This window comes from Amphiura filiformis, chromosome 3 (genome assembly GCF_039555335.1).
Source record: "Amphiura filiformis chromosome 3, Afil_fr2py, whole genome shotgun sequence".
Taxonomy (NCBI): domain Eukaryota; kingdom Metazoa; phylum Echinodermata; class Ophiuroidea; order Amphilepidida; family Amphiuridae; genus Amphiura; species Amphiura filiformis.
Genome location: NC_092630.1, coordinates 42,282,794 through 42,298,344, shown reverse-complemented (window position 1 = coordinate 42,298,344; position 15,551 = coordinate 42,282,794). Strand labels below are relative to the sequence as shown.

Sequence of the window (15,551 nt, the reverse complement as noted above, 5' to 3'; positions counted from 1 at the left end):
CTCTAATAATTTTTGAGAACTCAAATGATTTTTTACAAACTCAAATAATTTTTTACAGACTCAAATAATTTTTGCAAACTCTAATAATTTTTTACAAACTCAAATATTTTTTTTGCAAACTCAAATAACTTTTGCAAACTCTAATAATTTTTTACAAACTCAAATAATTTTGTCTTCAGTGAGAAGGTTAAAAAAAAGGGGGTCTTTCCGTGAGACTGGAGAATAAAAAAAAAAAAAAGGGGAAAAATTTAGAGACATTTAATATCCCCAGGAGATTATCATAATTTTCCCCAATTTGATACAAAAAGGGGGTCTTATTCTACGGCAAGAGGGAATGGGCATTTTGGAAAAAATATTGACAAACAATTTCGCGTTCCCCCTTGTTTTCACAATTTTCTCCTAAAATTTTTTGTGTTTCCCCCTAAATTTTCCCATTCCCCTGCCATAAATAACGATTGCTCCCCTAGAACAGAAGAAACAATTCACTAAAAACACCCGGGGGGGGGGGGTTCTTCCTGGTTGAAGGTATACAGGGATGTGCCACGGTTTTGGGGTACCTTTTCAGCAATTTTGGTATATCGATGGGTGGGTTTTCAGTGGAGACCAATGTGCCCAATTGGGCGCATTTTGGCAAAAGTGCCCTGAAAAGCGCCCAATTATGGCAAATTTGGGTGCTTTTTCTTGAAAATTGGTATACTGATGGGTAGCAAAAACAGCAAAAAGTAGGTATAGAGAAAGTCAGCATCCGAAAGTCTGCGTGGCACACCCCCGTACAAAAATTTTCGAAGAACCCCCCCGGGAAAAACACTTTTGATATGCCTAAACATTCACTCATTCATTCAACAATTCAATCATTCAACAATTCATTCTTTCTTTCTTTCATTCTTTCTTTCTTTCTTTCTTTCTTTCTTTCTTTCTTTCTTTCTTTCTTTCTTTCTTTCTTTCTTTCTTTCTTTCTTTCTTTCTTTCTTTCTTTCTTTCTTTCTTTCTTTCTTTCTTTCTTTCTTTCTTTCTTTCTTTCTTTCTTTCTTTCTTTCTTTCTTTCTTTCTTTCTTTCTTTCTTTCTTTCTTTCTTTCTTTCTTTCTTTCTTTTCTTTCTTTCTTTTTCTTTCTTTCTTTCTTTCTTTCTTTCTTTTAGTTTCTTTCCATGATTAGATGGGTAGATCCAGAGTGGTAGATCAAGTTCACCCTCCTTTCCTTTTTTGTGTGTTATTTTCCATTTCCTTGCCTCTCTCTCTCTCTCCCTCTCTCTTTCTCCTTTATTTTTAGGCATATTCAGTATTTTTGCTCTTTATTTATATAAATTGTTATCTTACTTTATTTTCTAATTTCCTAATTGTGAATCAACTTTCTGAACTTTGTATTTTATACCAGGCCCTGGATGATAAACGAAGTTCAGAAAGTTATACAGAAATTTAATATGCAAATGAGATCGTTGCCGGGTCCACGGTGACGTCATCATGAAGCTACATTGTAAATATGGCGACCTCCATGCACAAGTTAATTGATTGATTTTTGAGAAATTTATTATGTGCATGATGCTTTATATAATAAATTAAGTTAAATATCACAAAATATGTTGTGATTCAACATTAGGTGGAATGGTGGACTACAATTAAATTCACGACACACGACGTTGGAGGAAGTTTTGGAGTGAGTTGCAGTAAGCTTAAATTTAACTTACTTGATTTCATTTGTCATATAGGCTTATGTACAATGATGTATTAAAATCTAACAACATGAGTAAGCATAACTTACATAACCTCTTTATAAAGTTTATGACTGTATTTTAAATAATTCTTGGCCAAGATGCCCGGCTCGCACTCTGTGCATCCATGGGTATTCAATTTAGGTATCCCCAGGCAAACCGCAGTTAACACATTTGCTAGTCAGCGAAATTCGCCGAGACCGGGACCCAAACACAATGCATTTTTACATAGAAATTTGAATTTTTTTCGAGAATAGGTCGGTGAAGGAAACCTACATAAATATGTTTTCTATACTTCACTTGACCCAAATATATGATTTTTTATGGTGATAATCAAGTCGCATATGGAATTTTAGAGGATTTTGATAGCAGTTCCATTAAAAAAGCTGCTATCGCCATGAGACTAAGATCTAGAAACACATCTAAATGCCGTTTTGGGGAATTTTGCTATCTGAATCTTTTTGATGAAAGTCAATATTTGACAAGATGTAACTTTGTTACGGAAAGTGCTATGACAAAAATGTTTTCAGTTTTGGCTTTCTTTACTCAAGGGCTTTAATTTGATATGTAAAATGGTGCAGTTTGATGGCAAATTTGAATTCACCTAGCATACCTATATTCATGTTTGTCGGTGAACTTAAAAACATGAACACCTCCTTTTGCATCTCATCGCGAAGTTTTCAGAGGAAAAACACCCCTTTTTTAGCGATTTCACAAATTATTTGCCCTTCGACAATACCCCTATTTTCGCTATTAAAAGCGAACAATGTTTCTATTATACCCTTTTCTGGCAGAAACGCGTAGTGTTGTATCAAAGGCCCCATGGCTAAATGTATAAACTTGGCTGGGCGCACACCGGATGCACCAAAATGGACAATTGTGAAACTGCGATATTTTCGTAAAACCACATAAGAATATAAGATATAATAATATAAATTATAATAAAATATTTCCCCTCTGGTAAAAGCAAGAGAAGTAATATTTTGATGAAAATACCTTTTTTTTTCAATTTCGCGAACATGTGGTTTGAAAAAACACCCTTTTTTGTGTTTCGCAAATCGTGTTTCTTCATCTGAAAAACCCCTTATTTCGCAAAATTTTTGACGAGCATGAATACCTGTGGATGCACGGAGTGCGGGGGCACCAGGGCTGGGCCAAGATGGAACACTCCACGATAAACACACGGGTGTATATTAACCAAAGCAGTCCAGACTAGCTGGGATTATGCACTTTCAATTTCCCATGCGTTTGAATGGGAATTAGACTTTGCCCTTTCCCAATGTTTGGTGAGCATATTTTCTCCAATATTTTGACAAGTTGACATCAAATGTTCTATTCCATATTGTTTGGCAATAATGTCTTTTGTCAATAGTATGTATATACATAGGTACGGCGTATATAGGACTGGTAAGCGAGTCTAGTCCAGACATGCCAGATACTAGAAGATTTCATGCCATGGTGCATACAAGCATCTTTACTTCTTGCTCGAGAAACACTATACTAGGAATTTCAATTAAATGAACCCAGCTTTCAACAGCTGTATTTGATCCAACCGCGATCATATTTTGCAATATTTCAAATTACCGTACTGACGCGAGTATAGTCCCACCTTCGAGTAAAGTCCCACCCCAAATTTTTTTTTTAAAGTTATTTATTTTTTCGTTTGGAGTGTCCCAGGACTTAGATTTAATGCTAGGATCATTCATGGTTGACCTAAAAAAAAAAAAAATATGTAAAGATGTTTTTATTTTTAATATGAAAATTGATAATTTGTATTCATGTCATACTCTATTAATGATTTCAAAATGCATTCTAATTCAATGCATTTTGAAATCATTAATAGAGTATGACATGAAAACAAATTATCAATTTTCATATTAAAATACAAAACATCTTGAATTTTTTTTTTTTTTTTAGGTCAACCATGAATGACCCTAGCATTTAGGTCTAGATCCAGGGACACTACAAAACCGAAAAAATAAAAAACTTGGCCCAAATTTTCGCATTTTCATTTCTTTTTAGCCCTTTTTGAGCATTTTTGCCATGTTTTACGCGCTTTTCCTTTTTTTCCTTTTTTTTCAGAATTTTCCTTTTTTTTCATTGAAAATGTATTCTCATGCCTGCATGCAGTGTATGCAAAAATCGTCAAGCTATGTCAGGCTGTTGTTCATTCAATTGGAATTTCCACTATATAGCTACGAATTTGCTCATGAATGCCCTGGTCTCGCCTTAGTTTTGGGTTCAGAATATTTCGAACAACTTGAACTTATATATGTGATTATTTAAATGTTACTTGCTAGATTTAACTGATCACATTCATTGTCCTCTTTTAATTTCGAGCCAAACAAAAGAAATGCACAGATTTGCAGAGTAAACGATGAGAAAATCAGTGTTTCAGTAAAAGTGTCAAGCAAGTTGGTGTTGTTCTAAAATTGTTTTACATCCATTGATTCCATTTCAATATGATTTTTACTAACTTTGCTTTATTTCTTTTATGAATGTAGAACTACCAGGGTATTTAAAACTTCTTGAAATTCAAATGTCATTGCAGGAGTATGGCTTCAACAAAGAAAGCAGAGTATGAAAAAGACATGGAAGATGAATTCTCCGCCATATTTGATCTGCTAGACCCCAATTTTCGAGGTTATATTGACCATGACCAAATCCAAGAATTTCACAGAGCATTTTACTTTGCTCCAATAGCATGGGATCAAATTGAGGCTGCTGTAAATCTGACATGTGGGAAAGAAGCTAAGGGTAAATGCCCTCGTAAGCAATTTCTTCCTCTCCTTTTTGAGCTTGAACGAAGAAAGGCGGTTGAAGAAAGTGCTTGGTGGGATTTCAAAGCTCTGGATACAAGGGACTATGATAGGATCTCTGTCAAGGAAGCATTGCTTCTTTTCAAAGCAATACACCAGGAAAAATTCACTATGGTGACTTGGCAGAAGTTTATGGAGGCTAGGAATGAGTCCAACCAAGATGTGAATTTTGATGAAATCCGTATGTGGTTGTGTAATCTACCATTGCCTGGTGATGTCTGTGAGGATCAAGAAGTGGTGGATGTCTGTGAGAAACTGGAGAGAGAAAAGAGGAAAGCAGACTACCATGACCATAAAGAGTTTATTGTTCTCCAGGTATTATTAATTCCTATTCATATGATAATTTAATTAATCATTTGTGACTTGATCTTGAGTATAGTTAAAAATAAGTTGATTGTCAGATTTTGAATTTGCTGCAGAGGCCTATAGAGTATATAGCATGAGATTTGTTTTGTCTAAAGTGATCAAATTCAGACATAAAATGTAAGGATTTGAAAATATTGAAGTCAAGTAGAATACTGGTATCAAAAGTTGTTACCAGAAATTACTGAAATTACAGCAGATAGTATCATGTGTGTAATTGGGACACAAGTTTCAAAATGAGATTCTAAAATATTGCAGCTGTACAAAATGTTGAGTACTAAATACATAACTTTTCATACACCTGTCATAATGATGTCAAGTAAGAGATTAATTTTTCTTTCTTGAATTTTACATACTCTTTTTTACACACGCACTTGCAGAAGGATGAATTTATCCAAGCCATTGAAGCAAGAGAAAAGCAGCAGTACAGAGACAAGTTCCAGAGAGGAGCCAAGAGAAAACTCAACAGGTACAATGTACAAGAAGAACACAAATTTATCCTCTCGTTCTGTTTTCCTTCTGAATTCAGAATCTTTGCTGGTTCACATACAATATCAGTTCTTCAAATTTATAATTACCGTATTCATTTCATTGACCGCCAATGCCCCTATAAGCGTTCACCCAGCGACTTTACTACACACACGATCCCATCATTATGTGCAGGATCCATGCACACATGTATCAAAAACGTTCATTCAATTGGAATTCCTACTATAGTACACTATTGCAAAGACCTTTCACGCTGTCTGGTTCTGATTGGCTACTTGAATCACATCATCAAATCACCACATGTGGTCAATCTGCATAGCATCGCACGGCACAGGCGTTACCTATAGTTTTTCAGCAACTTTCAACAGTCTGCCGATTTGGTACTGTTTACATGGAAGTGGGGTTGATTCACTATATAGTTCTTTTTTACGCTCTTTAGCCGGCCAGTATGAAAGGTCTGTGCATAAATAGTGTATTCTATAGTTTCAGGGATCGGATATCAACATTATATTTTGTGGGACATGAGTGCATATCAGACATATCAAATTGTATTCTGAATACAAGGAATGTCCTTCTGATAAGGCCAAAAAAAGGTTTGTCTCAAAGCTTGCTGCTTGTAAAATCCACGATTTGACAAAAAACAAATCTGGAATTTTGTTTTTCCAGAAAAATCGGCGAAAATCAGACTTTTTCTCAAAATACCATGAAAAAAGTCGGGAATAAAAAATATAAAAAAATCGCATTTCGCATTTGTTTTTAAATTTTTAAAAATTTTTTGGGGGGGCCTAATAGTGATATCAAGTAATTATGATAATTTGAAATTGGCGATATAAAACACATTTTATGGCAAATTATTAAAAATTGATATTTTTTTATTTTTCATATTAAACAGTTGTTGAAATAACATTTATAAATCTACTGACATGTACTTATGTAGCTGGGAGGAAAAGCCGATGATCATTTTAAAATTTTGACCTTTCGAATTGAAGATACAAATTTTTTCCCCAAAAGACATAAATTTATGTTATTTTGCCCATTTGCAGTTTTGTTACAGATTGGAAGGGAGGGGGTCAGCTATGAATAAAAACTGATTACCATTTTAAATTTTATTTATTTTCATCTTTCTATACTCTACCACTGACAAACTTCATCAGTTTGTGTCTAAAGTGTTTATTGGTCATAGCATACAGCACTGGATTTACGACATTGTTGACGTGATATGTATTTACAATAATCAGTTGCCATGTTTGATTCAGATTGATGGCTTGAGAATAGTTGATGGAATAATTCCAAATAGCAAGTGCAAATGCTGGTATCCAGCAAAGTACAAACACCCCTGTTGACAGAACGAGCATCTTTGTAACATAGCCAATCGGATTGTTTATCTTAGGCATTTGATGCTGTGGTTGAACCTGTTGTGGTGCATTTGCATCAAAGTGGTTACCCTGTGCTCCAAAAGTGATATTTATAGCTCTTCTTTGTCTTCTAATTCTACACACAATTAATATATCTAATAGCGTTATCAGTATCAGTGATATTAAAAAGAGTAGCATGAAGATGTTGAATGAAAGTGTGCATCTTTCGCAGGTACACACAAGAGCCTGTGTTTTGGGTTCTCTGTGCAAACCAAACGCTTGAAGGTTAATTAGGGACAAAGCAATAGCCAGTACTAAGCCTACTGCAATAAGGCGAAGGGTATTCAGTGTATTCCTCACAGGTCCTCGCATTCTGCACGTTACACAGTACCTGTTAATAGCTATAACAGCATTCAGAAATACACTGGCAAATCGGTTAAATCCAGTGAACACACTGAATAATCTGCACAAGATGTCTTGTCCGACTGACTGTTCATCAGTAAACATTGTCGTATTTGGAGAGATATTGAGAACACCCACAAATACCGTGGCAAATCCAATGGTACAGGTATAGAGGTCCAGAACTGCCAGGGTAAGGATGCAAATGATACCACTGGTTTTGGAGAATCTTTTCTGCCCATACACACAGATGATGGCCACATTTCCAATGATACCGAAACATGCCAGTGTGATGAAAAAGGCTAGAAGTGAGATGTGACTCATTGTTCTTACTAATAATGCCTATTTTGATTCTATTGCCGAAGTCTGTAATGAATTGATAATTTCCAGTGCAACATTTCATTGAAATACATCAATGCATGCTTGACAACATAGATTTCCTGATGTTGACATTAGCATGCGATATAAATCCTTGTTTTATCCATCATGAGGCTAGAAGTGTCAGGACATGTTCACTTTGTAGCCAATGCTTGTTGTGGCTCTGTGTTTGAAGTCAGCAAACCAAATTATGTCAGACTACAGGGAATTGAACAGCTTTCATAAAACTATGCTATAAATGGAGCGTTATACAAGATAAGGCATGTAGACTAATGGAGCAAGCATGTATATCTTGTACTGGAAGTTGATTATTTAAAAAATTGTTTGTTGGTCTCACTGATGTAGAATTCAAAATCTTCAAAATCTAAAACAAATTTTCCAAAGTTTATCAATCTACTGGGAAATCTACACATTTGCTCTGTACATTGTATATCAGTTGGGATCTGCGTTAAGTCAGAAATTTATTCTGATATATTTTTACGAGGATTGCAAGGGTATTATGAGTATCCCTAGAAACCCACCTCCTCTGATTTCTTGGTGTCCCCTAATTTTCCCTTTACTGCTGCTTCTTACTGCCTTGCATCATTTGGTAATTATCTCAGTGCCTTGCATCATGTAACATTATTAGATATGGTAATGTGTTCAGGCAACCATGTAAAACCTCTATACTGGGGGTACATTGTTTATCTGGAATGGCCCAGTCTTAAAGGGACCATTGAAAGAAAATATTATTTGGTATCAAAATAAAGCCCATAAAATATAGAATCAATATCTGAAACAACTGAAGAACTAACTATTTTAGAAATAAAAATACAATGAAAACAACGTACTCGATTTACCCCCTTCCGACGCTACATCGCGTGTCAATATCAAAAATAGAAAATTGGGCGCTTTTCCGATGACGTCATTGTGGTTACGCGTTCGTGTTGTGCTGACATTTTTGCCGGGGCAAAAAATGACAACAGCGATCGATCGCGATAGGCCTATATATGCGATATCAGATGCAATAATACAACCACTTATTATTTTAAGGTCAACATGGTCAATTGCAAGTTGATTGTTCACATATTATTAAAAAGAGGAAGTAGAGGGCCGTTTTATTTATTAATTTTTTATCGAAAAAATCGATCATTTATGTAGGCCTACATTATTCCCGGATATCATTAGTTGTGTATGAGGCTCTTATTTGATGGTTGTCTGAGAGGATGATTAAAACAAAGCCTGTAAATTGACATGCTTATTGGACAGAAGCAAATCTAATCAATTGACAATATTATTAACTTCTGAAACATTTTTTTTAAAAGTTTTCCTGTAATAAAGAAAATAGCAAGAAAATTTCAGAATCCCTCAATGACAATGCCCTGCAAAAGGAGGCGGACGGGGACGATCAATTGTTATTTTTTTATATCATCATCAAGCATGGAGCTAAAATATTTTACTTATTTATAAATTCAACTCCCGGTCAACATGACCAAGATATGATTCCGATGACTTTATGTAGGCCCTGGCATGTATAAAACTAATTATGAGTATGATAGCGACGATGACTAGGGATATCGCCGAGATAATTAATAATAGCCGCAACACATATTAAAATTGCAGATGATGTGCCGGCGTGAGCACCTCTCGTGCCTAGTTGGGCCCAGGGGTATATAGGCCTATATATTTTATTTTGCCGTACTTTAATATTTAAGAGATGATTATTTTTCCCAAGAGCTGACATGTTTTTCAATTGATAAAAAAGCCTTTTTATTCCATAAGTTTTAACGTACCGTAACTCAACTTTCAAAAGTGCTTATTTTCATACCCAACATGCCAAAGTAGGCGTAGGCCTACCGATTTTGCACATTTATTCCCCTATGGGACACTTGCCGATATTATTGTTGGAACTAGGGCAGTGGCTCAAACGGCAGATGAAGAACACAACATGCAAGCTGTTCCTGAAAAGCTTCAAAAAGCCTATGCTACAAAAGTACAATAAAAACAAATAGGTAACATACAATTACTTTTAATGCGTGGATGGTTAACGGTTAGGCCCGGGGGTAGGCCTAGGCTTTGCGAAATTAATGTCAGACATTAATAAAAACGGGCGCGCTGTATTTTATAACACTAATACCCAATCAACATAAACTTTGGAACTCAGGCCTACCTTTGATAAAACGCTCGGCGGCTCAGACACTTGGCAAGTTTCAGTGGGAGTTGAGATTGGGATAGGCCTAAGCATTTCCTTGACGCGAACTAAAGGCTGGCAGTAGCCTAAATATTGTTCATTTGATTGTTTGGAGTGGCCTTTATCATGTTTATATGTTCTTCTTGTGGTTCTTTATATCTTCAAATTTGTTTCTCATTTCTCATATAGGCTTATAAAGATAAATAAAAAATAATAAATTTGGGCTTTTATATAGCTCCTTTTCCCTAATCTGGGAGGGTTCAAAGCGCTGTAATTTCGCTGCAGTGTGAATCATTAATCATCACAATCAGATCGCATCGGGGCTTGAAGTTGAACCCGGGACCTCAGTGATCGGCCTACAAGGCGAGGGAACAACCGCTGCGCATCTCGCCAGTCTGGCTTTAGTTTTGAACCTGGTTCCATAATTATTAAGGAAATGTGTCTCTACACGGATCGAGCGACCGTTTAAAGAAACAACAATCAAACTTAATCATTCCCTATTCAGCTTCCAAGCTTTGGAGTCATGCTCGGCTTGCGTTAGGCCTGGCGGTGGTAACCTAAGCCGCACGCCCGGGAGGTAGGCCTAAAGAAATGGGCTAACCCGAAACATCATGGCCTCTCTTTCCTATCATATATCAGAGGAAAATGAAGTAAAGAGTTGCTATACCTGAATGCCTCAAAACAAAAGATACTCTCTTGCAAAAGCCGAGCTGCTAGCACAGCTTTGACTTTGTCAACACGTAGGCCTAATACTTGTATTTCCCCGTTGTTGGCCAATTATTGTAGCTAGACTTATGTAGGCCTATCGATTCATAGTAGGCCTACCAGTATAGTGTCCGTCTCATGGTCGGCATCTTGCAACATTATGCCCGTCATTATAGATTTGTAATTTATATTATAATATCCTTTTTAATATACGTGTTAGGCCTAAAAGGCACAGAAAAGTTCATGCAGTAAACATGTTTATGCGTTGGTTTAGGACCGGGTCTGGCCTATGCAGTGTTGCCATGCAGCGGAAAGGATAACCACTTTGACGTCACAGGGGTTGCCACGTGTCTCTGAACATATGAATTGGGCGGAACAGACGCAATGTTGGGCGCTTTGTCTTTATTGGCTGATTTGGGGGGTAAAATGATGGAAAATTGCAAAATCATTTTAGAAATGGATTCTCTATGTTATTAGCTTTATTTTGATACCAAATATGTTTTTCTTTCAATGGTCCCTTTAAAGCATCATGGGTATTGGGAGGTTCATTGTGTCATGTATTCTTATTTCATATTCATATTTATTTCCATAAAAATCAAAAAATCAAAATCATTGCAACAAAAGACATTAAAAAATATACATATGCGAACATGATACATATGGAGGAAAAGGCCTGAAAGTTAGCCTTTCCCTAAAATCAAATGAAATTAAAAAAATAAAGCAACTTTACATGTACATATCATAACCAAAAGACAAGGGAAAGGGAAGTGCTTGCAGAATTGATTACAGAAATGTTTAACAGATTTTTAAACTTTCAGATTTTTATCTGAAGAATTCCAAAGAATGGTTTGATCATAAAATACTTTCTTATTTTTGGTTAAATTTTAGGTCATTTACATATCTTGCCTTGTAGTCATAGATGTTTTGTTGAACTTTATAATAATTTTTTTTGTTATAAACATAATTTTTTGTCTGTTTGGCCAAATAGCATAGAAAGTGATCTAATAGTGATATGACTGAGAGAAGAAAGTGGCAAAAACCTTGTGTAAAATGGCTAGTAGAGATTACAATCAGAAAGCTACAAGTAGCTTGTCAATATTGTTTTTACTCTAAGCTGAATCAATTAGCAATCCGTATCAGCATAGATAGTCATATTTTTGACAATCTAAAATATCAGAGTAATTTTAGATTTCTAAGCACTTACTGTTCAAGGCGTAAGTGCATCTAGGATAGTGATATTTATCTTCATTTTGATTAAAAGTTGACAATATATATACATACACAGATACTACTTTAGAGATCTTTACCATATCAGGTGATTGTGAGTTAAGGCATTTTGGCTCTCAAGCCTCGAAATAATGAATAAGATTGTGTAAAAGGACATTTGACCCAAAACCGTACCCTCATCATCAATCCTACTTTAATCAGAAATACATCACCATACATGTAGGCCTATATTCATGTTCTGGATGACTGATTGTAGACCTTACCATAGCCATAAAGCTAGAAAAAAACCATAGTGCATTGTGATACACCATTATAATTTGAATATGCATATATTTTGATCATTATGATAAAGTAATGCATTCATTGTGTTTCTTTTTATTCTTTAGATGGGTTAATCTTGGTGTTGAAACATTAATATTTGATGATGGTTTAGACTTAGATGACGTTGAACGCATGTGTCGAAATCGAGTTACTGTGCAGGATCTTCTAGAGGCTCTGGATGAAAAATATGATATACTAAGAGAAAAACTACTATGGGAAGCTGTCAAAACACATATTGGTAAGTTCAGTAATTTACCATTGGGTTATTGTGAAGTATTGTGTATAATGATACTTTGTGTTATACCGAGGATTGTAGGTTAAATGTGTTCAAAAAGGATAGACTGTTTTCATATTCTCTGAAATGCTTTGTAGAAAAGTATGTACAAGAATTGAAACTATGACATCACTGCAGAAATGACAGTGCTGGTGCTCACTGCTACTATACATGATTTAGTTTTGTATTATGTGCAATGGCATGGACCATGCACACTGGCATTTGATAAGATTTAGTTTCAATTTCTTCAGGTTTTGGGTTATTTACACTGACCTCTATAAACTTGCCTACAAAGGATCATGAAAACCCAGTACAAGTTGCCTAAACAGGATTAAACAAAATCAGTAAAATGCCCATTCTAAACTCCCATGACTTTTGAAACTAATACTAGCAAATAGGTCAGTAATTCAATGACTAAAGAGACCTGTATTGCTCAAACTGAGACATTCATGGGTTTAATTGAAATGCAAATAAGCAAGAAGCGACTTAGATTAGAAGCAAAGGCTAAGAATCAATTCGCTGAATTGCAAGAAGTGTAAAAATACTGCTAAAGCAAGTGTTTTTCTCTATTTTGATCAATTTCAGGTGAACCAATCTGGTCATCGCTAAGTGAAAGCGAACAAGAAGAACAGGTGCTACGAGTACAGATGAAAGAACAACAGTTCCGCAAACAAGACCTACTAGATCAAATCCCCCAAATGACTATATCATATCAGCAGTATGAGAGTCGCTTGGTCTCAATGATGGGATTCATCAGATTCCAGCATCTTGATAACCAAGAGGATATGCAAAGTAGAGCAACAATGTTACAAGCTGATGGTAAAAGTGAAGATGAGATATTTGAAATCTTTGCCAAAGAGTATGGTCAAAAGGTGCAAGGTAAGAAAGAATGAAGAAGACTTTTCATTGTAATGTGGTCCAGTGGCATAGCCAGCACTTTTTCAGAGGGGGGGGGGGGCAAGACAAATTCACTGGGGGCACCTTTTGTTACAAATGCAGTCCATGGGAAAAATTTTGCCATATTGAAGCTAAACTGGTGAAATATGGTACTGAAAGTGAATAAATTCGAGCGAAGCGCACAAAAATTGGCACTTTTGAGGTTAAAATGGCAAAATATAATGTAAATTTGGTCAGAAACACAAAAAAGTCTTAAATGTCAGAGCGGTCACCATCCCACAGGGGGGGGCAGCTGCTCCCCCCTTGGCTACGCCACTGATGTGGTCAGGTTCTTGTGGTAAAGGGATGGTGTCAGTGTTTAGGGTATGCACCTCTGGTTTGATGAAATACTATACATAGACTGCTGCCCTCAGTCGCCAACCGTCTGGATTGATGACTGAGAAAACCATGTGGAAAAAAAGTGATGGATTTTGCAACAGGATTCCTGTGGCATAGAGCATGCGCAGTTGTGTCCAAATTGACCTTTTGACCGAGTTTGTTGTTTTTAGAACTTCTGAGCGCGATCTTGTCACAGAGGCGTGGTACAGCTATACGGTACACGGGCACCGCTAGTCAGTCGCACTACGGCACACAACCAAAGAATATGTTTCAGAAGTCCGTCACGATATGGACTTAGAGAATAACGATAGGAATTTTTATTTTGCCTATCCTCTACATGTGATAGAGCGACAGGCAGGTCCAATATTTTGAGTAGTGGATGCCGGCGCAGCCGTATCCACTACGATAAAAATATTGGACCTGCCTGTCGCCTATCATAGGTAGAGGATAGGCAAAATAAAAATTCCTATCGCTTATTCTCATTCTTAGTCAGTTAAATATTATTTTAATAACTGTAAACAATTTTTAAAGCAAAAACTAAGTTACCGTCATAAAAACTCCCTCATTATAAAATGAACGAAACTTGTTTACAACTTCACGTATTCTGTTGCGCGTATTGCTAGCGCGTGCACGCCAGTATTCCGCACTAGTCTCACGCATCCAGCGCGATACATACGCCAAGACCTCTACACGCGTGTTACGATTATCAAGACGCATGATGACGTGGGGTCGCTCTACGGCCTGATAGACGGCACCAAATCATGCGATTGTCCAATCAGAAATGTGTCTACGAACTAGACTACTCCCACTGACTAAGAATGTAAGATAATCAGTCATCACTAAGAAGCATAAAAAAAGTACATGCGAAGTGTAGACGGCTGCGGCTGATTGGAATTAGTCTATCCTATACATTTAGCATCACCCAATGACCTTTCACATGACATCTTTCCACAGGTACCTCTACAACAGGTGAGCTTTTGGTAGACCTTCACAAGAGACACATGGCAGAAAGAGAATTCCTTTTGGCAGCACTCAAAGGAGCTGATGCTAAAGCATTGACATCAATAGAAATGATCACAGAGTATGTGCTAATAGCATCACAGCAGATCACTGTCAATATTGAAAAGTTGCAGTTTGAATATTGTGCTATGGCTACAGGACTTGCTGAAAGGCCTCAAGAATTCAAAAGTGAAAGGTAATCAATATGAACTAACACAACCACAACCATCTTATTTTGCCAAGTAGTGAAATGTATCACTGCTATTGTTTTAAACATATGTTTAAGTGCAGGGGTGTATCAGGGCCACCAAGCCGGGGGGCAATGTTTTTGAATTGTTCCGCTGATCCGCAACTATAATGATCTAACCTGGACAAAAGCGTGCATGGAGTGTGCGAAAATGTGAAAATTTGAAATTGTAACGCCAAAATGGGTCCAAATTAGGACAAGTGTGGCCTAAAACTGTGCCAAAAGGAGATGCACATTACAATTGTTGGTCAATTTTGTGCCGGGGGTAACTTACACCTCTACTCCCCAGGTCAGTACGTCTATGTCTAGTAAGCGCACAACTTTGGCACAGAGTATTTAAAATACAAGTGAAATATGGGTTGTCAGGGTTAAATGTTGTAATATACTTTATTGCATGTGTATACACACCATAAAACAGAAAATTTCTATCTATATTTTGTGTGTTTACATACATAAAATTCTGTACAAATAAATATTTTACTTTCCCCATTCAGGTTTGACAGTGATCGTGACTTACATGAACTTGTAGCTTTGGAGAGACTTTATCATCAGAAAGGCAAGAAACCAAGTAAAGATGAGGAGAAAGATCACATACCAATTAGGAAATCAACAGGTGTTGTGGACTGGCAGGTGGAAATTATTAGACAGGTGCTCAAGAAGCACTGCTATGAAAGACAGGTGCGGTTTATGTGTTGTGTTAATTTTTTAATATTTGGTTTGATGAAGGCATTTTGAAAGCTGCTAAATATACTGCACGCAAAAAGTATCTGTACACAGTATCTTAAAGACATTTTAAAAATCAGGTTTGAAAAAAATGAACCA

The 15,551-nt window shown here is 36.3% G+C and overlaps 1 protein-coding gene across 1 annotated transcript in view; it reads left to right on the top strand.

Moving 5' to 3' along the window:
* The first annotated feature begins 1,487 nt into the window (after window positions 1-1,487).
* The window catches only part of LOC140148551 (uncharacterized), a 66,034-nt gene continuing 51,970 nt past the window's right edge, over window positions 1,488-15,551 (top strand). Inside the window, exons 1-7 of the mRNA XM_072170546.1 lie at window positions 1,488-1,653; window positions 4,260-4,842; window positions 5,271-5,359; window positions 12,000-12,172; window positions 12,794-13,087; window positions 14,438-14,678; window positions 15,224-15,407. Coding sequence (XP_072026647.1) covers window positions 4,264-4,842; window positions 5,271-5,359; window positions 12,000-12,172; window positions 12,794-13,087; window positions 14,438-14,678; window positions 15,224-15,407 — 1,560 coding nt within the window. The 5' untranslated portion in view covers window positions 1,488-1,653; window positions 4,260-4,263. The remainder of the gene's footprint in view (window positions 1,654-4,259; window positions 4,843-5,270; window positions 5,360-11,999; window positions 12,173-12,793; window positions 13,088-14,437; window positions 14,679-15,223; window positions 15,408-15,551) is intronic.